This window comes from Dermacentor variabilis, unplaced genomic scaffold (genome assembly GCF_050947875.1).
Source record: "Dermacentor variabilis isolate Ectoservices unplaced genomic scaffold, ASM5094787v1 scaffold_12, whole genome shotgun sequence".
Lineage (NCBI taxonomy): Eukaryota > Metazoa > Arthropoda > Arachnida > Ixodida > Ixodidae > Dermacentor > Dermacentor variabilis.
Window position 1 is genome coordinate 23,875,227 of NW_027460280.1, and position 24,275 is coordinate 23,899,501.

At 43.1% G+C, this 24,275-nt stretch overlaps 1 protein-coding gene across 1 annotated transcript in view; it reads left to right on the top strand.

Moving 5' to 3' along the window:
- The window catches only part of sli (slit guidance ligand), a 416,482-nt gene that overhangs the window by 345,216 nt on the left and 46,991 nt on the right, over positions 1-24,275 (top strand). The window contains exons 16-22 of the mRNA XM_075676723.1: positions 733-883; positions 3,247-3,321; positions 6,028-6,099; positions 7,414-7,485; positions 7,549-7,620; positions 12,740-12,811; positions 12,884-13,047. Of these exons, the coding sequence (XP_075532838.1) occupies positions 733-883; positions 3,247-3,321; positions 6,028-6,099; positions 7,414-7,485; positions 7,549-7,620; positions 12,740-12,811; positions 12,884-13,047 (678 nt within the window). The remainder of the gene's footprint in view (positions 1-732; positions 884-3,246; positions 3,322-6,027; positions 6,100-7,413; positions 7,486-7,548; positions 7,621-12,739; positions 12,812-12,883; positions 13,048-24,275) is intronic.

Below are 24,275 nucleotides of genomic sequence, written 5' to 3' on the forward strand. Positions count from 1 at the left end.
CATAATGTCGATTCGCAGAGTATGTGGGATCTGTACAATTTTTTGGTTTGAATTCTTTGTGATGTCTTGTTATGTACCATAAGTGAGCTGGAAACCACAGCGCCATTGAGGCTTCCCTGGCATTACTACAAATCTTATTCTCAGCTCGCTCCCGCTGTTTTGAAGCAGTGGACATGGCAGCTGTGCCTATGTCATCCTTCATTGCACGTCATGCCAACTGCAGCGCCAGTCATTCCAGGAGTGGAGCTCACCTCCAACAGGAACAGAGCGAGCCTATGTATTATGACATCATGACACACCCTTGGTACTGAAACTAACACTGGCTTGTAGAAACAAGTGTATTATAGTAAATTATGTAGGGTTTTCTGGTGCTTAGAAGTGTCTTTTCTCAAATTTGAAGTATTTATAGACCTGCATAATTTAAGGAGAAAAAATGACAAGCTTATATTAACTCTCCTTTAAACATTATTTTGTTTAAACAGCCACGCTACACTCTGGAGTACCGCAGCTACTCCTGCCTCTCTGAACCAGTCTTTTCTCTTTATGGCACCTAAGGCAGCAAGTGTGTCAGGTACATCTTCTATGCGACCTATTCGAGCTGCGTTTATTGGTGTGAGAAAAAAACTGGTGCCATGTCATTTAATTGCACGCGAATTGTAAAGAATGAGCGGTGCTTTCCTGCAAGCTCTTCCGATGACGACGCTGCGCAGACAGACATGGGCTGCTTTGCAGGTTCGGAAGAGCACAGGACACGCTTGGCGGGTGACTGTGTTGTGGACCGTGACTGCCCAGAACAGTGCGTCTGCGAAGGCACTATCGTCGACTGCTCGCGCAAGGGTCTTCGTGAGATTCCTACCGACTTGCCCACCTTCACCACAGAACTGTGAGCAATACGACACTATTTTCTTGCATTTGAGAAAGAATGTGAAAAGGCTTTCAGATATAGGCTTGAAATTTCTGTGGGTGGGAAGCATGGAAATGACTCCCACGAAATTAAAGAACCTAGATTACCTAGAAGCTTGTATGTTATTTTACTTTTTGGGGCTTAGGGTTGTTGATTTATTCAGCCTCGCATTGCCATCTCCTAGCCTCCTGGTTAACTCAGATGTTAGAACGACTGTACCGTATAAGTAGTGATCCCGAGACTTTCTTTCACTGAAGTCATTTCATAAACAGCAAAGGAATTAGGCCTCTGTTTAGCTTCAGTAATCCCTTCTTATGCCTGATCTGTCTGTCAACACCTCGCATTAAGCTCGAACTACTTTCACGCCTCGAGGAGATGTTACTTTGGCCACTATCGCTCACCCAATTTTACTTTCTGTGTCTTCTATTGGCTGTCTGCCATTTCTGTGTGGCTTTTCAAGCGTACCGTGTTTACTCGATTCTAACATGCCCTCGATTGTAATGCGCACCCGTTTTCCATGACAAAAAAAAAGGAAGAAGAAGAGTACAATACCGCGCACCTCATGCTTTCATATAGAAATACTATTTTCTCTCATTTGGAAAAAACTGATTTATTCCCAATATGTACACTAAAGTTGTGATGAATAAAAACACAAATGGAAGTGGCGTACCTTGCCACCAAGATTTTCACTGCGGCGGTACGAGTCGCGTGGGGCAATAGATATCACTCGTCGTCGCTACCAGACAACTCCTTATCGCTATCAACAGACCAAAGCATTTCATCCTTGGTGCTGTTCATGGCATTCGAAATCCCACACTTCTTAAAGGTCTTGTAGACCATGGCAGACGGGATCGTGCACTATGGATCTTTCACCCATGCAGCAAAGTCCTGCAGCGAAGCATGCTTCATTTTATTGGTGGGCGTGAATTCGTGGCAGCCGCTGACAAGCCATTTGGTGTAGAGTGCCCGAATTTTATCTTTCACTGGCTTGTTCAATCAAACATCGAGCGGCTGGAGCTGCGATGTCATGCCGCTGGGTATCACAACAAGGTCGGTGTTGCCTGCAGCCGTTTCTACGGCGCAACTTCAAAACGTACCGCTGAAAACTGTGCAATTTCTCTTCATATTCTTCGGACAATTTTTGGCATATCCCTGTCCGCCTTCGAAGAGAAAAGTCTTTTCTTTTCATAAATTTGACAGCCAGCACCTGCTCGCTTTGAAGTCACTCCACCTTAGCCCTTTCAGTAGGAGTTAACTGCATCGCCCGTACTTTGAGCAGGTCGGCCATCACAGGCCACTGTGTGACCGATCTGTGATGGCCACTGTGATGGCCGATCGCTGCTCTTGCACGTATTCCACAAGCAGCTCTTCTATTTTGGTGAAGCGGCCTTGCTTCGGTCCATTGAAACCTTCCTTGTTGCTTTGTTGGAGAAAACATTCTCGTTCTGTTTGCGCCAGTCCCGCACACAAGTTTCGGGAACTCCAAACGCCCATGATGCGGCCCGATTTCCGTCCGTCTCCGCGCACATGATAACTTTTTTTTTAAATGCGGCATCACGGTGGAGTCAGCGTGTCTTTGCAGTTGGCACTTCCATGCTGATTGAATAAACACAGAAAATGGGAAGACAGGTGGTAGACTAGGTTACACCAGCACCTGGTTACACGTACAACATGGAGGTATGCACATCGAGGAAGCTACGGCAGCTAGGCTAGAAGCACGTACGAGGCGGCCATTTTTTTAATGCTAATGGCGATATGGTAACGCAGATTTAGGGTCGTACTCGGTTTTAACGCGCATGCAATTTTTGCACCTGCTTTATCGGAAAAAAGGTGCGCGTTAGATTCAAGTAAATACGGTAATTAACAATCGTCAAAAGCTAACTTTGCTGACTTCTCACGCAATTGAAGACACTTCCCACTGAATCCACTGGCGCACAAGGACACCTGTGCAACTACTGCTTGTACCGTGTCTTATACGTTTCCACTTCAGTTGGATTTGTCCATGTGTCCATGCATTGCTTTTGATTAGTATTCATTTCGCATGCGTGGATTGCCAACTGTACTGTTCCTTTTGACGAGCTCTGATTATCTCTATGGCTCGTTTTCACACTCTGAGCCAGTTGAGTTACTTTATTTGCACAGATAAACAGCAGTTCATATATTCCTACTAGCATGTTTAACAAAACAAAAGTTACGGTCACTGACCAATATTAGGCGTGTGTAACCCGTATGGGTTCCTTGTTCACAATGGCGCAGATTATTCCTGCTAGCAGCACTCTCATACATTGGCTGTCGTGGCAGTTACAAGGGCAGTGATTGACATTTATTTTGTTTGCTTTCAGGAGACTCAATGACAACCACATTGTGAAGGTCCGGAATAGTGGAATTTTCAAGAAACTGCCGAATTTGAACAAACTGCAAGTATTATTGTGCGCTTCCAAAAGAGTCTCATGCAACTTGTTTCTTCTGATGAAATAATGTAGTAGTTCGTCGGAAATTCCCTGTAATAATAGCAAGGCAAATTATATTTTTAAAATTTTTTACTTTGGGTGGTGTAGGCTGTAATGCTTATGAATGTGGCCTTCAATTAAATAGAGCCATGCAGTAGTTTACATATCAGCTGCTCCATTAATGCAACCAAGAACTAAGAAAATTAACAGGCATACTAAGAATCCTGGGTATTCATTGAATACAGAATAAGAATGATAGTTAAGCAAAAAAATTAATTTTATTGCCACAAATGATACTACTCAAAACTGGCAGAAACAACGTTTTGTGAGCAGGCATTGTCATAACTGGCTTTCTCAGCCCATGCAAAAGAGGTAGAGAATAATAATACAGGGGCTTCACTGTGCAAGGGTAGATGCCGGTCCTGTTATGGAAGGTTATAAATAACTGCCTGTATCTGATAAATATGCCACGGTGGCTCAGCAGCTATGCATAGTGATCTGATGCGGACACTATCCCCAGTCCACTGACGGTGCATTCCGAACGATGCCTAATGCAAAAGGCCTCACGTGCTGTGTATTCAGTGCCTGCTAAACAAACCCTAAATTGTCAAAATTGTGATGGACACCTCCGCTATGGCTTCTGTGTTGCTTTGGGGCATTAAACCCTGTGAAACAAGTAATGATTATGCTGCTCCATAGGGCACCAGAGGAGGTAGAAGAGTCCAGCTGTCTCTAAAGTGGGGAAAGGGGCAATGTAGCGATGAGTAAAAACATGTGGGGACCGTTACACACACTGCAAAATTCCTTTGGTGGTCTATGATGTCGTTATGTAGTGCCTTGGGTTTGATGAATGACTTGTAGTTCAATCTCCTCGTGTTTATGTAAGATGGGGATGAGAGAACTGTTTTCAGTATCCTTGAGCTTATTCCAATGTCACCCTCAACATTTTATTTTAATCTGCAGCAGCTGTCCCAGCCGGAAGGGGTAATTGAAAAGTGCCACCGTATTGCGATTCTGGTGCATAGGGAACAGTTTCAGCTAGTCAAACATAACCCACTACAGAGTTCTCATGGCTGGTGTCTAGCTTTGGTGTGCAAAACCCACTGCTTTATAGAGATCAACAGTGATCAAATAAGGATTGATGTGTCTCAAGCCAACGTTACGACAATGCCTGAGACATTCCTTGTTTTACCACTGTCAATCACGTTGTCATTTTTCTGCAAACGTCTATCTTGTTTTAGGGTTACATTTAGATCCATTCTTGTATAAGCACTAACACTGCAACCACCGTCCCGACCTGCCTGATGCTATGCACATGTTATGCGACTGATTAACAGTGTGGAAAAAGACACGGAGTTGGAGAAGAAATGCAAGTGCTGCCCAAGTTCTTCCTGCCAGTTTTTTCTGTAACAAAGTGCTGTGTTCTGTGTCACCAATTTTCCAGGCCATTTCTCCTCTGAGTATGCCTCCTTTGTCACACTGCTGACCATGTATTGCTATCGATTTTCTCAAGTTGCCCTACTTTTCTGTTTCGCAACATTGCAGCTGGCTTCCAGAAGTCAAATCTGAAACCACTTGTTTAAAAAGGGAAACAAAAAATAACAAGCATAGTCATGTTTAAAGTCTGGGTCCATATTTACAAAAACGTTCTTGTGCTAATGTTATTCGCAAGAGCAGATGTCAGCCAAACGGCATGTCGGACATATCATTGGTGAACGAGGCCAGCCATTAGCAAACATCACTTAGGAACGAAAATCTTAGTGAATTCGGTCACTGATGCGGCCTGAAATTGTGTAGCTTTCTCCATGGTTACTAATTTTTTCATTTTTAAGGTGTACTGACAGGAAATTTTTCTCTGATTTTTGTCGCTTTATTCAATAGCCCTTGACCCAGTAATTACACTATAAAGCCTCAGCACCCCAAGCACGCAATGAATAATTACGTTATTCACTGACTTCTAGACCAGATATCACTGACACGTAGGCACGCACTATGACAATGCTGCCAAAAGCTAAGTACATCCAGCACTCAACGAGAAAAGAGAGGAGAGCCTGTCCTCCTGTGTTTCCAGCCACGGCCGATCTGGAGTATGCGTGCACTTCAAAGGGCAACGCGTGGGCTCTAGTTTCCAGCCGACACGGTCATTGTATGGCCTTAAAACACCGCACCAGTATGTCTGGCAAGCTCTTAAGTTGTTTGTGACACCACGCGACTGCCACGTCTGCTTGAAGCCATGTGACGAGTCTTCTCTTTCACTTCCAAATCCCACGCTACACTTGATGCATGTCTTAAATTGGTCATTTAACATCTGCAGTAATGAATTATTTTCAGTTCTCGTAGGGAATTTATTCTTCATACCATAATTATGGAGTCAACAGCTAAATTTAAAAAAAAAGAACACTGGCAGGGAGGGCACAAAATGTTCGCATGAGTACTCCTTTAGGGACAAAAATGAACTGACATTTTGATGCCTTGGACTTTCATATTTGTGACAGCTTTGTTAATATGCCAAGATATGGTGGTCATTATTTAGGGTTATTTTACCATGTTATTCGTTTTCACGTGCTTTGTAGCTTGCGATAGAAATAGTGTAGTTGAACTTAATGGAAAATATACCTAACATTATTTGGTTCATCCAGATAGGGTGAAGGCATTACTTTTCTTTTTTTTCAGTGACTTGCGCAACAATGCCATCTCTGAAATCGAAGACAACGCTTTTCTTGGTGCAGAACAACTAGCAGATTTGTAAGTTTGGTTCTGTTTTTGCACTGCTGCTGTGTCAGACATGTGCCATTATGTTTACGGAAATGGACAGGATCGATTGTGCTATTCGTATAGCTTTTGATATGAGATTCCACTTAGCACATAATTGGGCACCATAAGAGCAGCAGGCTAAAGTTCCATGTAGTAATTCTGTGGTATTGGAAGCACGTGCTTGCGCCATCGCCATCTAAATGCGATATGAGTGGTGTTGTAAAGGTTTCCCTATGACAACAAGTGTCTGCGCACGAGTTGTTTAGAAAATCACCGTCCCAGATTTAGTCAATTGGGCTTTCATCCTGATTAAGATGATGGTGAGCCAAAATAATAGTTGTGATCATCAAAGAGAGCCTCCAGTTCTTGATTTCCGTGTGAAAGAAATGTTTACTGATGTATTAAAAACTAGTGCCTCTCTAGCTCATGGTAACACCATTTCTTTAATTTCTATTTAATGCAGTCTTATTATTTACATTGCGCTGCCAGAAATGGGCGATGTGTCATGAAGAAAGTGACAAGGCTATGTAGTTTTAAGAGTTTGATTGTTTGTATAAGAAGGGGTATTAAAAAGTTATGTCAACCACCATGGGTAGAATTAGATGGAGAGCAAATACAACCATAATCAGAAAAGTTCCAGTGTTAAGCCATTAAAAATCATTTGTACAACTTACCAACAAACATTTGTATCTCTTGTACAAGTAGTTCCCTCAGCTATCCATGCACAGCTGCCACCATTTCCGGAGGTCATGGAAACCAGCAGGGAAAGTTTCATCCGAGATGCTTCTCAACAGATTTGCCAGCCATTTGGACCATTGAAATATATTTATGATGCTTCTCTTTCAACAGTGCTTTCATGTGGTAAAATTTTTAAAAATCATGGCAGCAAATCCAATGGGAATGAAATGCAAGAACTCTCCTGTGGTTAGGTTTCGATGTGCCTTAAAAAAATCCAGATATTCAAAATTATACTAGAGCCCTGCACTACGACATGACCCACTGTGCAGTGTTGGGATGTTAAACCCAACAAATTTTTAAGATCAGTGAGTGTTTACTACTCTGGTAGCATGTGACCCATTGGTAATATAGAATCCTGTGTCATTATTTCCTTAGTTTATTTCAGCACATCAAGTCCTTCATTCACAATGCACGAGCAGTACGGGAAACTAATGCAAGGATTATATTTAACTGGTAATATGGAGGCTAATCGTCCAGGATAGAAAGCCATAAAGTGTGTTAATTTAGCCCATCAGACACATTCCATAAAATGAGCATTATGCACATGCTCACTTTTCTCCCACATAGGCTCCTTACAGAGAACAAGCTCAAGCAAGTGCGTGCTAAGATGTTCTCGGGCCTGATTCGACTGAAGACCCTGTGAGTGTGCGACCGGTTTTCTAGCTCACATAGAGCTACCAACATCGTTCCTCCTCTTTGCAGGATGCTGCGCAGCAACCTGCTGACGTTCATTGCCAACGACACATTTGCGGATTTGGATTCCGTACGTCTCCTGTGAGTCTGCGCTGTCTGGCACGTGCCTGTGCACACAACCATGTTTCCGCTACAGTCTGTGGTGCCTTAGCATCTCTGAAATGCCATATTTAACGTTGTGTGGCATTAGTTGGTTATATAAAGTTTTTCCGACCCGCTCGTGTTCAAAAGTGCTTCAGTCGGCTGCGAAAGAAAGTATGAGGACTAAAGGAGGCAAAATGCTAAGCGCTACCCACCCATACACAATATCCAACGGCATGACCGACACAACTGTCCCTTCGGTTTGACGATGTCAGAAAGTCGCATACTGTAGTCTTTCGTTTATTTGATGCTGGTTGATTTGATCCTGAATGAAGGTCCCGGACGGCACCCTTGCATCTCTATGGGCCCAAACGTTCGTTATTTTGGTCTTAAAATTGGCCTTTGCCATATAAATTGAACTTGACCAGTCAGCACGCATGTGCTGCCCCTTTAACAAAGGGGTTTTACTATTGTGACCCCAACAGCGACTCCTTTTGTGCCACCGTCTGTCTCGGCAGAGCTTAGGGTACAGTGAATGCATTGAACACGTCATCTCCCGTCCAAAACGCCTATTTTCGGCCTGCCTGAGGAAGAGTTTCAAGCAATAGCCATAGCTGACAATGTCTGGTTACAGTATTCACCCAGTTTTAACACCCCCGCCCCCTTATTTTTCAAAAAATGTTTGCCGAAAATTGCCTGCGGGATATAATTGGATACAAAACCAAAACCGCCTTTGCGGCATTTGTGTGCTTTACCACACAACAGATTTGTACCGCGGCAAGGCTAACTTTGGAAAACCGACTGCCATTGTGCAACACATTCTTCTTGCTAAAAAATCAGGTGCACGTTATATTTATACTTTATTTAAAAACTTTAATGCCATTGCTACATTAGTTTTCTAGTTCAGACACACAGAAAGTGGGTGCCTGTTTGATTTGGAGGCATGTTAGAATTGGGCAAATACTGACAAATGAATCAGAAGTGTGTTTTTTTGTTTTTTTCTGCGTCTTGTTTAATTCAACATGCCAGACGATCTGATCAGTTTCGTTGGTCCCATCAGGGTTGAATTAATGGAAGTAGACTGTATTCAAATAGCTGCCTAAAGCTTACAATGCCATCCCAAAAGCTTTATGCCAGCTGTGACGACATGAAATCCTCTACCCTTGCATTTGACATCCGACATTACAACGTCTTAGGCTAACTGGCCATGGGCATCAGGAGACCAGTCGTCCAGGCAGGAACGAGATGCAGTTTTTGCGAAAACTTGGCAATTTATTTACATGTTGAGGGAGGGAAGGTTGAGAGAGAATAGAGAAAATGTACACGACGAAGATGCATACAAGCTTCCTTGGTGAGGAACCCATTGTCCTCCGCAGAGAATAAGCTCTGTGCATTCTTTAGCTCGGTTGAGTCATTGTCTTTAAACAGTAGGTAAAGCTTCACCTTTAGTAGGTAAGGTATCACTCCTCTAGTAGATAAGGTGGTCTTTCCCTCACTGGTGATCATAGGGCCATGCCTTTCCCTCCGGGCAGGGAAGGCTAAAGCCCCTTAAATTTTGTAAAGTAGTGACACTCTCCTCCTCTGCCTTCACTCCTCCTCATTTCTCCTTTCTTTCACGCTCCCTCCTTGACCATGGCGCCGGCTACACTACTCGAGCGTAGCAACGGCACCAACACGTGCTCCTCGCCACTCCTTAGACGCTTCTCGAGCGAAAATGGCCCTGAAGCATGGCGCGAGGGCCCATGTGATGCTATTAGGCCAATAGCAGCGCGGCGTCGACCTCGGCCAGAGCGCGCGAGGAGGAGGTGGCATTCTTCAAAGCGTGGCACTACTTTACGAAGTTTAAGAGGCTTTAGGGAAGGCACCTCTATGTTGGGCGAGGGGGTTTTTGCCCCGAGGTTACATATGCATCTTTTTGGAGCACAGGAAACTGATCACCAAGATGTGGTAGTTGACATCAGCAGGCACCATTGTCACATCATTGCACAGCACTTGTAACTCCAACAGGTTATCCTTTTGTTAGTGGCCAGATGCCTTTTCTCTTGGATGACTCAAAAAACATGGGAAACCCACACGAGAGTGTGACAGTTGATGTAAGCAGGCAGGTGCTAGAACATGCCGTAACATGCCAGATGTGAGTCACGCAGCACACTGCTTTAGCTGAAGTGGTAAGTCGTAACCGTGTGTACACTGTCACTTCTGTCACGCTCAAGCCTAAAGAAAACGACAGTTAGCTGCAATCATCAAACTCGTGTGTAAGAATTGCTTCGTTCACTTTGCCCACATCACCAGTCAAAGTAGACTAAAAGAGAGATACTCCGGTGCAGTCTCGATGCAAGACTTGTACATAACAAATTAGATGTAATTAATTACTTGAAATCAGTTACATTTTTTGTAGTTTTGTAATGTAACAATTACTTTGTTTACTTGATAACACTCATGGTAATTCATTTGCTGTTTGCAGTAATCAATTACATGTAACCAGTTACTTTATTGACAAGACAAGCTGTAACAGGTGATGCAGCTTTGAGAACCTGAATGTGGCAAAAACTACAGTGCCACGCAGCAGCCTCACGAATACATGTTCAGACAGGCAAACCCTGAAGATTAGTATTTATTTCGTCGTAACGCTCTGTCAGATGTTGGCCAACGAACTGAACGGGTTGTTGCGGCTTAGGGTGGTATTAGGGCATGGAATCCACCAAGCACATCAACGAATACTTCCAGTAGTAGGAGTGAAGGGAAAAGGGCTTATTGGCTTAGTTACATGACTCCAGTTACGGAAGCCCACTCCATGCAGGAGAGAGTTAAACGTCCGAGTTCACATCAGGACCCTCTGTCTTACTGCACGAAAGGTATCCGCTTTCAATATCGTCGTCTTCCCCAGGCGAGTCGTCTAGGGACTCTGAAGACTGTCTAGCAGCAAATTACAATCGTTGAATTCGTTGCGATACCACACTCATGCCATCACAACGTTCCACAGTAACTCCGCCTCCGAAGCCCGATGGTATGGCATATGCGGCAGGATAGCAACCTGGGAATCCAAAGTTGCCATCGTTGTTCTGTAGCATTTGATGTTGCCCCCCCACCCCTTTCATTATTAGTTCAGGCTGTCGGGTAATGGTGGGGGTGGTGGCATTTTGTGGACCCGTCAAGAGTTGGTGTCCACGCTGTGTTGACGTCTGGATAGGTGCTGTAGATGGGTGGGGGTTTTCCTCATGGCAAATGTCTAATTAAATGCGAATCCAAGGTCGCTGTCGTTGTAAGGTAGCATTTGATGGTGGCCCCCCTCTTCAGTAGTTCAGACTGTCAGGTAGTGATGGGGGTAGTGGCCTTTTGTGAACCTGTCAACAGTCGGTGTCCATGCTGCGTTGACGTCTGGATAGGCACTGATGGATGAGTGGGTGTTTGCCTCATGGCAAACGTCTAATTAATGCCTTTGTGGTTTGAGACGTGACATGGTGCTAGCATGTCTCGATAGTGATGGACTACTTAGGTCGTTAATGCCAGGAAATCACATACAAATGATTTCTCAGCTTTTCATTAGCCCATCTGGGAGCGCATTCTCCAACTCCCAACAACAATGAAGCACTGCATTTCACAGAGTACCCAGATACTGAGTAACCACAATCTTGTGCACAAGATCCATATACATTACATCACCGTACCCACCAGCATGCACATTGAGTAAACTGGCTAACCTCCCTATCTTTCCCTGGCTTTTTCCTTTTTCAGCAATCTTTCAGTATCTTTGTTGATGTCTTCACAACAAAAATGAGGAATGATGACCAACGAACATTTTAAAAGCAATGTTTGATGCATATAAGCAATGTATGAAGGGCTAAAGAGAATGCATTGAAAGTGCCAGACCAGCTAGTTCTGTTTACTGTATCTATGCGATGTTAGAAAAATGGTGAAGAAAATTAACATAGATGTAATCAGTCAATTCTGATATTTCACCAATTATTCTCGTGGGGCAAATTGGTAACTCGATTTAATAAAATTTCAGTGAAGTAATTGTAATTGTGATCGATTACTTTTTTCTGTAGCATGTACGAGTCCACTTTAGCCTGCGGAATTTGTTAAGACAGCAATTAAGACACCGACAAAGACAAGTGTAGTAATGCTGCTCTTCACTGCCTAAACAGCTGAAAGTTTATGCATAGCTGGCGGAGCAGCATGATAAAGCAGTGCCATATTGAATTCAGATGGTTGTTACACATATTCCTAATGAAAAGGAAACAGTGTGAAAAACAGGATGCAGTCAAGAATGGAGAAACACAAAGGCGTGTCTGTTTTGTACTTAGTGTGATGTGCGGAATACATGAAATAGAATAGCATAAAAGGCATTGATAGAAAATCACGGCAACGGACTCTCTATGCCAAAGACAAGCATGTGTGTGCATAGCAATGTGTTGAAAAACTTGCGCTGTATTCTCAGATGATCGGTTTTGAGGATACTTTAACTTTCACTATATTTCGTGTGACTAGCACCAGACGCATCAACGCATGGCGGCGTTCCTGCACTGTGATAAGATAGCATGCTTGGCACTGTGCCAAGAATGCCATCGCTTGTAGATGCTGATGTGTCTTGCGCTAGTCAAGTGAAATTGAAGGCATTTCCAAAAGTGATGGTCCGAGAATATGGCACACCCTTTTTGGCCACTTGTGGATTAAGTCATTATTTTCTGGTGAATTCGTTTAGGACTCTCGACTATTTGGACTTTTTGGTGGTCCCCATTGAGTCTGAATTATCGGTTGGGGACTGTATTTGCAAAATAATAAAAAAGAAATTATCGCATAAGAAATCGATGTAATGAAAAGGGAAAGGCTGCAGGCATTGTAACTACATTGAACCATTGCAGGAACCTTCAATACTGTCCGATTTTATTCAAATACCATGCCCAAACAGTTTGGCCTTAACTATATTGTGCAAGGCTAGATACAACTTCTGTATGCCTCTTATACTGCTCCTGGACTGACGTAAGCCGGCATGTTTTGCCACTTGATGTACAGTGCGGGAAACATGCATGCCCGTGGTGCCTGGTTGGAATTGTGAGGGCAGTGTGAGTGCACCTTGGTACAGAGTTGTTCTGCAGGTGCTTTTTTGTTCTTGCAGGTCGCTGTATGATAACAAGATCCGGTGCATTGCGCAGGGCTCCTTCGAACGCATGTCATCCCTGGCGACCCTGTGAGTTCTGTGCTCCTTTCGTTGCTGTTTCTGTTGCTGCCACCGTGGCTGAGCACACCGTCCTTTCCACAGGAACTTGCTGGGGAACCCGCTTCACTGTAGCTGCCACCTACGCTGGCTGTCTGAGTGGCTGCGGCGCAGTGACATGGTTACTGGCAGCCCACGTTGCTACTCACCAGCACGTCTCAAGGACCTTCCATTGCAGGATGTCGAGCCTAAACAGCTTGTCTGCTCAGGTGGGTTGACTGCAGTGGTGAACAGCTCAAACTACAGTTATAGATAAGCAAGTTGCAGAGCTTGATATTGCAAAGTTATGTTGGCGCTTCCATCAGTTTCTGTGCAGATGAAATTTTTGATCATCTGCCATATAAGCTTTCCCAAAAGAGTAGATTATTACTTAGTTGCAAGTCTCCGAACCTTATCTTGGAAGAAATAGCACAAAGGAGATGGCACATAAGACTGGATACTTTTCACATGGCGCTTGTCCTGTTGCCAGCTCTTATATATGTGTTGTCGTTTTCTTTTGTGATGTTTCTTCCAAGATGAACCCATACCAACTAGGCAAACAAATCCTACTCCAAACCTCAACAGCTTGCTGTAGGCAGTGAGCAACAAAGGAACCGTGCATCAGTGCATTCATCTTCTCATTTTGCCTGTACTTTGTTTACAAAGGGCAAAGCAGCAGCACACACAAGAAATGGAACATGTTGCATGTCTTTGATCGCTTTTCGTGCCATATTACTTCTTGAAATGTTTAACCTGCACTATTACCAACTATCCCAGCAAGCTAATGTTGTCCAGGAACAAGGAGCTTGTCGGTGCAGCAGTAAGAACAGTGCTGTGACTCCAGCCTACATCTTATCACATGTTATGTTATTAGTTATGTTGGTCTAAGTGCTTCCTCGAGACGATTGCTATAATTGCACATTGACTCATTTCATTCTTGTACTGGCATAGGTCGCCAGTGTTATGAAGTTTTCCTTGTATACACGCATTTATGCTACTCTTGTAAAGCAGGTAAACTTTACAAAGGTAAACAGGAACTGCATTTTTATTCATCTAACAGCTACATGCCTAAATTTTGTGGGAGGCACGGAAAGTAATAATAATAATAATTATAATAATTGGCATGGCTAATAGAAAAGTCTCGTTTATTTGTTGCCCACTTGTCTAAAGAAGTAGACTGGAAGTGCAGTGTCTATCCTCCTGCTTGAAAAATATGACATGGTGATATCCACTCTAATCCGAGTAAGTTAAGCAATGGCATTTCCATTAGTCTTACTTTCTTGTTCAACCAGCTTTTTTTTTTTTTTTTTTTTGAGGGGGTGGAGGGTGCGGGGGTGGATGGAGAGAGCACTTGTACGATGCAGGTGCTGACCTTGCATGGAGAAAACTTGGCTGATGATGTTGCATGCACTATGCACTCTAACCGGTAGAAAACCGAGCTCGTAAGATTGAATTGGCATACCCCATAACTTTATTTTCTGACATTAGCCAGCACCACTCTGCAATCCAAGAGGTCCCATTGCAGTGTTCACACTAAGGGAACCTTTTCTCCATATGTAACGCCCCCCCCCCCCCCCCCATGTAAAGTTCAGTAAACTCAAACAAACTGAAACTCTAGTATCTTAGTTGACGAAGGTGATCGCCCCTCCTTGGATGCTACAAGTTCAAAAGAAAACAGTTTGTGCAGTACTATTATGCAAGGTGAATACGCAAGAGATTGGACATGCATGTCCACTTTATATCTTTATTTTGTCTACTTGTTTTTTAAAATATGTTACGAAGGCATATTCAAACTGCACAGAACCGAACAATTTATTTTCCAAGAAGCATTTCCAGTACACAAAATAAATATTTGAAGGTGGCAGCATGGGTGTCCTGCTACTGCTTACCGCAATATTTTCCGACTTCACGACCGAATTCAGTGCATACTAAAAATTTGTGTCAAAAACCTTTTCTGCTCATTTTAGTACACTTAAATGTAAATAACTTCGGTGCATTTTTCTTGTGTGTGTGTGTGGGCTGTCCGAAAAAAAGAAATAAGAAAAAAATTTTGAACATGGCCCAAACGAGAAAAGTTTTGTAACTTTGATGTGCCTTTGTGCATTTTCTATTCAATGCAGAAACTTGAAAGCAGTGTGAAATATAGAATGTTTCCTTTGCAACATTGCTGCACGAGATTGTGTCTTGCAAAAATGCATGATAAGAAAAAAAATTTTTAAACAAACAAGTTTTTTCAAGAAAGCTTATTTTCAAAAGATACAATAACAAAAACTTCTATCTGAAATGTTTTTAAAAATTGGGACTGAAGCCCGCTTCTGTCAGGTAAAACATGGGTGCAATATTATGCTTCCTCTATTTGCTTTATTCACAACATCTAAAGGCCAAAGTGGCTGCTGTTGAGCATACTGGCTTTAGTGCCCCAAGGACTTGGTTTGTGAACATTTACTCTCTCTTCTCAGAAGAAAAAAGAAAAAAAGAAAGAAAAGAAAGAAAAGGGAAAGAAAAGAAAACGAGGGTGTCCACAAATGAAGGAAGGTGTACCTCTGTTTTTTATTGTGGCGAGAATAGCGAACATGTTTTCTGCTTTGTTTCCTGAGACGCAATGCAAGAAAGAACAAACTCAACACTGCTTGTGGTGCTCGAACAATCTTATTGCGTGTCTTTTGCACTTATTGCTTAAGAAGGTTTAATCAATATCAGCTGACCAGCGGCAGTTCTTGCAGCCGACAGGACATGTCCGCTTGATTGAGTGTGTGCACACATCCACACATGCCATGACCAGGGATGGAAGTGCTGCACCAATTGCATCATCTTGCACCAAACCATCGAGTGGGGCTAACCTGCGCCAAAACACTCATTTCGAATGAAGTTGCCATGTTTAGCAGGATGTACGTCTTCAGGGGCAAGTACACAGTCACAGACATGCATTGGCTAGCGATTAGCTTTGCCATCCAAGCTATTCGTTTCAGCGTCGGCATCTTTGCAGTGTGAGTATGTTTGGTGGCATAATTGTAATTAGAGCACAAGAAAATGAAAACCGATCTGTGTGATACTATGCGTTACGAATGTTTTATAAAAGTATTACACGTTTGTGTATAAGGTGATTTTAACTGGCTCTCATTCCATGGAGCAGTCGAAAGGAAAGCTGCGCTGAATGAATAGGGTCATAATCTGAGAACCATCATGAAATATAGCACAACGGGACGGCAGAACGGGAAGGAAGACGAGCACAGGCGCAACTAACAACTCTTTTAAAGTACCTATATTTCATACAGTGGGCTCAGCGTGTAGCTCAACAGTTTCGTTATGCATTTTAGCACACGAATTTCTGCCCTATTGGTAAATCTACGTCGATTCATGGGCAAACACCGTGTGTGTGACATTATAAATTTCTTTCACACGTTCACTATGACCGGTTACCGGGATGATAGTGGGCACACCAGCAAACTACTTTCTTGCTTTCATAAAACTTCTTGGTCACAAATATCCAATGGCAACCGTAATCGTCAGTCAAATTTGCACTCGGGCTGCACTATTTTCTGCCCTATTGGTAAATCTACGTCGATTCACGGGCAAACACCGTGTGTGTGACATTCTAAATTTCTTTCACACGTTCACTATGACCGGTTACCGGGATGATAGTGGGCACACCAGCAAACTACTTTCTTGCTTTCATAAAACTTCTTGGTCACAAATATCCAATGGCAACCGTAATCGTCAGTCAAATTTGCACTCGGGCTGCACTATTTTCTGCCCAGCCGCAACACACAAAATCGGGCTTTTGCCACTGGAGAACGCAAGTCAGTGATGTAAATTTTCATATTTAGTCAACCTTAGTGGCCAAATTGTGGTCGTAACTGACACGCTGTGGTTGCTTTAGTGGTTTTGGTGTTGCGCTTCTAAGCATGAGGTCGCGGGATCAAATCCCGGCCACGGTGTCCACATTTCAATGGGAACGAAATGCGGCCATATACTTGAATTACGGTGCACGCGGTAAAGAAACCTAGGAGTCAAAATTAATCCGTAGTCACCCACTACTGTGTGCTTCATAATCAGATCATGGTTTTGGCATGTAAAACTCTCCCTCTTTTTTTGTGTGTGGTCGTAATTAGAAGTTAATTAGAATGCCAGGGTAGGCAAGAGGCAGGCTGGAGACAAGTCAGTGGGGGAATATGGCATAGGCTCTAAGAATAGCAGGGGAGGATTATTAGTAGAGTTTTCAGAACAGAATAATATGCAGATAATGAATACCTTTTTCCGCAAGCGGGATGGCCGAAAATGGACGTGGAAGAGCCCGAATGGCGAGACTAGAAATGAAATAGACTTCATACTCTGCACTAACCCTGGCATCATACAAGATGTGGACGTGCTCGGTAAGGTGCGCTGCAGTCATAGGATGGTAAGAACTCGAATTAAGCCTAGACTTGAGGGGGTAACGGAAGAAACTGGTACATAAGAAGCCGATCAATGAGTTAGCGGTAAGAGGAAAAATAGAGGAATTCCAGATCAAGCTACAGAACAGGTATTCGGCTTTAATTAACTCAGGAAGAGGACCTTAGCGTTGAAGATGTGAACGACAATCTTATGGGCATCATTAAGGAGTGTGCAGTAGAAGTTGGTGGTAACTCCGTTAGATAGGATACCAGTAAGCTATCACAGGAGACGAAAGATCTGATCAAGAAACGCCAATGTATGAAAGCCTCTAACCCTACAGCTAGAATAGAACTGGCTGAACTTTCCAAGTTAATGAAAAAGCATAAGACAGCTAACATAAGGAAGGATAGAATATGGATAGAATTGGATGGATAGGATAGAATATGGATAGATAGGATAGAATATGGATAGAATTGGAATTCTATATGGATAGAATTGAACATGCTCCTAGGAACGGAGGAAGCCTAAAAGCAGTGAAGAAGAAACTAGGAATAGGCGAGAATCAGATGTATGCATTTAGAGATAAAGCCGGCAATATCATTACTAATATGGATGAGATAGTTCAAGTAGCTGAGGAGTTCTATAGAGATTTGTACAGTGCCAGTGGCACCCACGACGATAATGGAAGAGAGAATAGTCTAGATGAATTTGAAATCCCACAACTAACGCCGGAAGAAGTAAAGAACGCCTTGGGAGCTATGCAAAGGAGGAAGGCAGCTGGGGAGCATCAGGTAACAGCAGATTTGTTGAAGGATAGTGGGCAGATTGTTCTAGAAAAACTGGCCACCCTCTATACGCAATGCCTCATGACTTCGAGCGTACCAGAATCTTGGAAGAACGCTAACATAATCCTAATCCATAAGAAAGGGGACGCCAAGGACTTGAAAAATTATAGACCGATCAGCTTACTGTCCATTGCCTACAAAGTATTTACTAAGGTAATCGAAAATAGAATCAGGAACACCTTAGACTTCTGTTAACCAAAGGACCAGGCAGGATTCCGTAAAGGATACTCAACAATAGACCATATTCACACTATCAATCAGGGGATAGAGAAATGTGCGGAATATAACTAACCCTTATAGCTTTCATTGATTACGAGAAAGCATTTGATTCAGTCGAAACCTCAGCAGTCATGGAGGCATTACGGAATCAGGGTGTAGACAAGCCGTATGTAAAAATACTGAAAGATATCTATTGCGGCTCCACAGCCACCGTAGTCCTCCATAAAGACAGCAACAAAATTCCAATAAAGAAAGGCGTCAGGCAGGGAGATACAATCTCTCCAATGCTATTCACAGCGTGTTTACAGGAAGTATTCAAAGACCTGGATTGGGAAGAATTGGGGATAACAGTTAATGGATAATACCTTAGTAACTTTCGGTTCACTGATGATATTGCCTTGCTTAGTAACTCATGGGACCAATTGCAATGCATGCTCACTGACCTGGAGAGGCAAAGCAGAAGGGTGGGTCTAAAAATTAATCTGCAGAGAACTAAAGTAAAGTAAAGTAACAGTCTCGGAAGAGAACAGCAGTTTACGATAGTTAGCGAGGCACTAAAAGTGGTAAAGGAATACATCTACTTAGGACAGGTAGTGACCGCGGATCCGGATCATGAGACTGAAATAATCAGAAGAATAAGAATGGGCTGGGGTGCGTTGGCAGGCATTCTCAGATCATGAACACCAGGTTGTCACTTCCGCACTTTGGTTTCACTGAACGCACCGAGTGGAGAGGGTCCTCGTAGACATGGGTTGTCACGCTTGACCCCAGCTGGCTCCATAGTTAGCTGCTGCGTCTGTCAATCAACTGTGACGTTTTCTGGGGCCCGTAAGGAAGCACTGGAAAACACTCTTTTCCAGGAGTTCTCTTGCTCCAAGTAGACCATGCAGGCGACAGCGAATCAACTAACAATACTCGGTCCGTCGAACGTGGCTAGACATGCTGGCACCGTTAGCTGTCCGAAGGAGGCGCATTATTGGCTTTCCAAACTCGTCGCAGCAGGCCGGGAAGTTGTCGGTTCTTCAAAGGTCGCTACCCCTGCAGTTCGATCGAAACAGCTGTAGCGGGCTGGGAAAGGTTTGCAGGTCAGTACCCCTGCAGGCCGATCGTAACAGCACATGTGGTATGTAATTTAATGGTGGTTTCTCAGAAATGTGTATGGGCTTCCTTTGTAGTTTCAAGCTACAGTCATGTGGATGACAATGTGTTCGTGTCATAAATTTTGCTTGCCTTGCAGGCTTCCGCAGAACTGATCTGCCGTAACCTAATAGTATAGTCTGCATAGTATAATAGGCAACACCTTTTCTTCATATGCCTGTATTTCACTCATATTGACTTTTACTAAGCTGCTCCAATATGTGCATTTACTGCTCCAAAACAGACAATTCCTGCTCCAAACCTGTAGAAAGTGGCAAATTTGCTGCACCCTGAACTGCTACAAAACTTCCTTTTCCACTTCCATTCCTGCATGACTGAATTTTTGGCACATGCGGTACTGACTTCCTCTCTACTGACTTCTGTTAATGCTCGTCAATGGCTGCAGCAGGCGCATAAAGCTGGGCGACATTCTTGATGCTGCTGCTATGTCGGAAAACCATCTCCTGCATCGATTGAATGAAGATGGCGTTTTCAGAGCTGAAGTTGTGCAAGGAAGCTTGGTGCTTAACGAGTTCACCCACACCATCACAGGCCTTCTTTCCACATGCTGTAGCGGAAAGCAGCCACTTTGCAGACATGTACTTGGCGCGGCGCAACTCGTACAATTGGTACTTATATTTAAAATGGCTCGCTGCACCAGTGTTGATGTAGGTGACATGGCAGTAGATGGGTGCTTTTTCATCTAACATTTTGTGCACTCCACTTAGGGCATACCAGGCGTGCACTATGTCGTGATGAATGTCATTGCTTATGACATCAAAGCTGTGTGTTGCTTTCCTTGTCGTGATGACACAGGTGAAGATGTAGATTTGTTTCTTGTGCCAATGGTATGATCGTGTTTCATTTGAGAGAAGGACAGTCCAGATTTTGGCAAAATCAGAGTGCAGACCAATGCTTCTATGCTGCTCACACTCTGCCTCGTGAATAGCCACAACTTGAGTGCGGCATATGTATTCTTGAGAAATCCATTTGGTCACCCATTTGCCGAGCTCTTTCACGAAGAGGATTGAAGACGATGTCTTCTTGATTAAGTCACCACTTTCCCAAACAGCGAATGTGACCTCTTACTCGTCAACCATTCCCAGACTAGCCAAAGTGAGGCTTTCACTCCATAGACAGCGCTCGAATTCACCCAACATACAATCTGTGGTTGGTGAACCGCAAAGACACAGTGCTTTCATGCCTTCCAAGAGCTTTCCATGCCAGTTACATTCTCTAGCACAGAGACGCAAAGGTTGGCATTAGCACAATAAACGCAAATGCAAACCTCTTGTTGTGGTGCGAGCAGCACCCATTTTGGACGCAGGCTGTAAAACATTGACAGGGCAATGTCAGTTCTAAGGCGAGCTGCTTTGAACATCTAGAACATCTTGGGGATAGAATGTGTCATAAACCTCTTTAACAGGAAGCTTTAGCTCGGCTGCTCCTATCTAAATACATGTAAAAAGAGAATTCGTTTTTCTCGGCAGCCACTGCACCAATTTTGACGCGGTTTGTTGCATTTAAAAGAAAAACTTAAAGTCTAGTGACTGTTCGTTTCGAATTTTTTAGTTGGGGCGTCAATCTTTTATTAAAAACTGGCGAAAATCCGAAATTTCCAAAAAACAAAACTGCCAAGTTTACAACTCCGTAACGCCTAAAGGAAAAACGATAATACAATTATGTGAAATGCATCTAATAGTACATCCAAAGCGGACAAAATTGATATATTACACATGAATGTCAAAAAATTTAGTAACATGGAAATACAGCTTTTGCAGAACCCTTGTAAACAACATAACAAACTCACGTAAGGTGTAAAATGACATATCGAATTTGTCCGCTTTCAATGATCTAATGGATGCCATTCACAGAACCGCGATATCTGTTTTTGATACAGAGCTATCAATTTTTAAAAATTGTGCTTCTATTTTTTTCACACGGTCAAATATTTGAAAATCGTTTTAAGAACATTCAAGCCCTAAATAGAAATTCCGCTTCCAACAGTCACTAGAATTCAACTTTCTCTTTCAAATGCAACAAATTTTATTAAAATCGGTCCAGGGGTTATTTCATAAAAACGTTTTTGCGTTTTACATGTATTTGAATAGGCCGCGTCGGAGTTGGGCCCGAGCTAAAGCTTCCTCTTAAGACGTCTCTCTGGCTGTTTGTGATGACTGACACAACGTCCTTTGGATTCGGGCACTTTTGAGCCTTTCTTAGCATGTATGTTGTGATAGTTTGGATTGCCTCTTGAATGCATTTTCTTGCAACTTCTGGTGGCACGATGGTTAAAAGACCTCTCGATATGACCTTGAAGCCTTGTGTGCTTGCTTCAAGCTATTTAACCAGCTAGCGCATGCCTGAAATTTTGTTACAGACAGCCGAGGTGTACTGACGCTCAATGTTGAGCTTATCTTCCCCACTATGACACTTTCAGTCTCGGCCCATTTTTCTCTTTCCGTAAGATCATCTGCTGCATTTCTGAATGGAAGATGGTTACTTCAATGGTGAAACATCAGAAGAAAGTGGGTGTACCTGTTCAAGTCATCAATCACTTCTTCTTCCTGAAGAAATGCCTTGTCTGCTTCATTGCGGGTCTTGGTAGATCAGGACAGGATTTCTTGGAAGCACGTAAAGCAGTGCTGACAGGCCTCGTCGGTGTCACGAATATCCTAAGTCTCTGGCAGTAGCTTCCGCAGGGAGGCAACATTGAAAATGTTTATGCAACAAAAATTTTTTTTCTTAGCAATCTTCTTGTGAATGAATACTGTAGCATTTTTATATGTAAGACATAGTAAAGAACTATGTCTGTTTTTGTTTCCTGTTTTCTATGTTTGTTCCTGAATGCATACTTTTGCAAATCATGATGTTAAGAACTGAAATAGCAGTACTACAAATATGGTTAATCACGTTTTTTTTATTCACCCAAACTGTGTTGCTCATTCTGTTTTTATGGTTGCACATTGTGTACTTGTCTTTCTTAGCTTGCAGTGTATAATTTTTTTCTCGAACTTGCCTCATGAATTCCTTGTTTAAATCCCCCCCCCATTTCTTTTTTTCCTTTTCTCCTTATTCTGATGCTGTCCTGATTGCTTCGCTGGAGCACAGATTGTACAGGGGTCAGGGCCTCAGTCAGGCACATGTTAGCGCCTGTAGTCCTCACCCTTCTGGTTTTCTGTAAGCAAACTGGAGAATTTGTGAATTAAAAAAAAAAGAATGCACAAATAATTGACACAGAACACCTACACCGAGCTACGAGCTGCATGCATCGCGTGTAGTGAACAGCTAGACCAAGTCCAAACATTTATACTGAACAGGGCTCCACTCTTTCTGTCACTTTTCCTGCTTCTCTGTTGTATCTGAGGCTCCAGAATGTCACGGTTTCATGTTTTATGAAGAAGGCCATCTAAAGCTTTTCACTGTGAAAACGTGCAGGCCACACTTGTTGTTCAAGGACAAAGTTCGTCTGGTGCCACCAGTGACTTCTGCTGTTCTCGGCATGGGAAAGCATGTTAGCAAGGTGCTGACAAAACATAATTAAATTAGGCAGCTTCGGCAGCTTATGGCTCAGTCAAGCCACACCGTACCTTTTCAGAGAGCTGAAACGCAGAAGTAAAGGTCGAGGTAACATAAGAGAAGATGTTATATGTGTGCGATGAGGGAAATGTGATAGCTGGAAACAAATAAACGGCTCGGTTAATTTTTTTATAAAGGTTATTTATGTACAGTGCGCGTTGCACACAGGGGTGCTGAAGAAGGTTCCCCTATCCATTGCACATGGGGATGGGGAGGGAATGCAGGCAGGTGCCACTTACGAGTGCTTTACTGAGTGCACCAGGCAGGTTTTGGCCAACTGAAATAAACACGCACTCGCGGTGTCTCGCATGCTGTTGACAAGCGACTAAGCTAGGCGTAAGTGCAGTGCCCACAGAGGAAATACTGTGTTTGCATGTAAATAATGCCACCACTAATATAACTTAGGGGAACTTCCGGCCTTTGAGAAAGGGAGATATTACAAATATAGCGCTAAGTGATGTTGCGAAGAAACAGGTAACGACACATAACAGTGCATGGCTGGAAGACTTTCTTCATCATTACTGCTTCACTGCCACCTCAAAATAAAGTGAAAGGGTGAGTGCATGCACAATTACTCGTCACTGCTGACAATATTGTGAGTGTAAGCGACAACGACATCGTTCTCCATATTGGACAGGCAGCTTCTTGAAAATGCCCATAACACAATTAAGCACAGCAAAGCCTTTTACTCACTGTGCCCATGCTGGTGCACCACGTAACTTCGAAGATCACTCGTTTGCACAACAGACCCGATCATTTTCCTGAATGCTGCAAATAATATGCTGTAAACACATTAATGCAGCACTAACAGTGTCCTAAATCAGGAGAACAAAGAAGGCACAAAATGTGCAGTGGCAATTCTCATTTCGCGTGCTCCTGTGCGAGCTGTAGAGGTAGTGTTAAAGAAAAAAAAAAGGTGTGGTATAATTGTGTCACAAACCCAAATATAATGCAAGGCACGTTCTGAGGCCAGAAATTTAGGAAAATAACTCGCATTATATTCATGCAAATATGGTATGTCGGTTGTAGGCTGCAAACTGGGTACGTGTTAGCACTTTAGAAGGTGGCAGCCTACATACGCAGCACAAGTAAAATCTGACAATACGTTTTTGTTGAAAACAAGCTACCAGAGTGAAGTTCTTTTGCAACAAAGAAATGAGAGCTGTAGATTTACGTATAGAGAAAGCTGATAGACAATTAACCAGCAAAGGCACTGAAGCCAGCAGGCTCAACATCGGCCACTTTGGCACATCATATTTTGTGAATAAAGCAAATGAGGGAACATAATATTGCACCCATGTTTT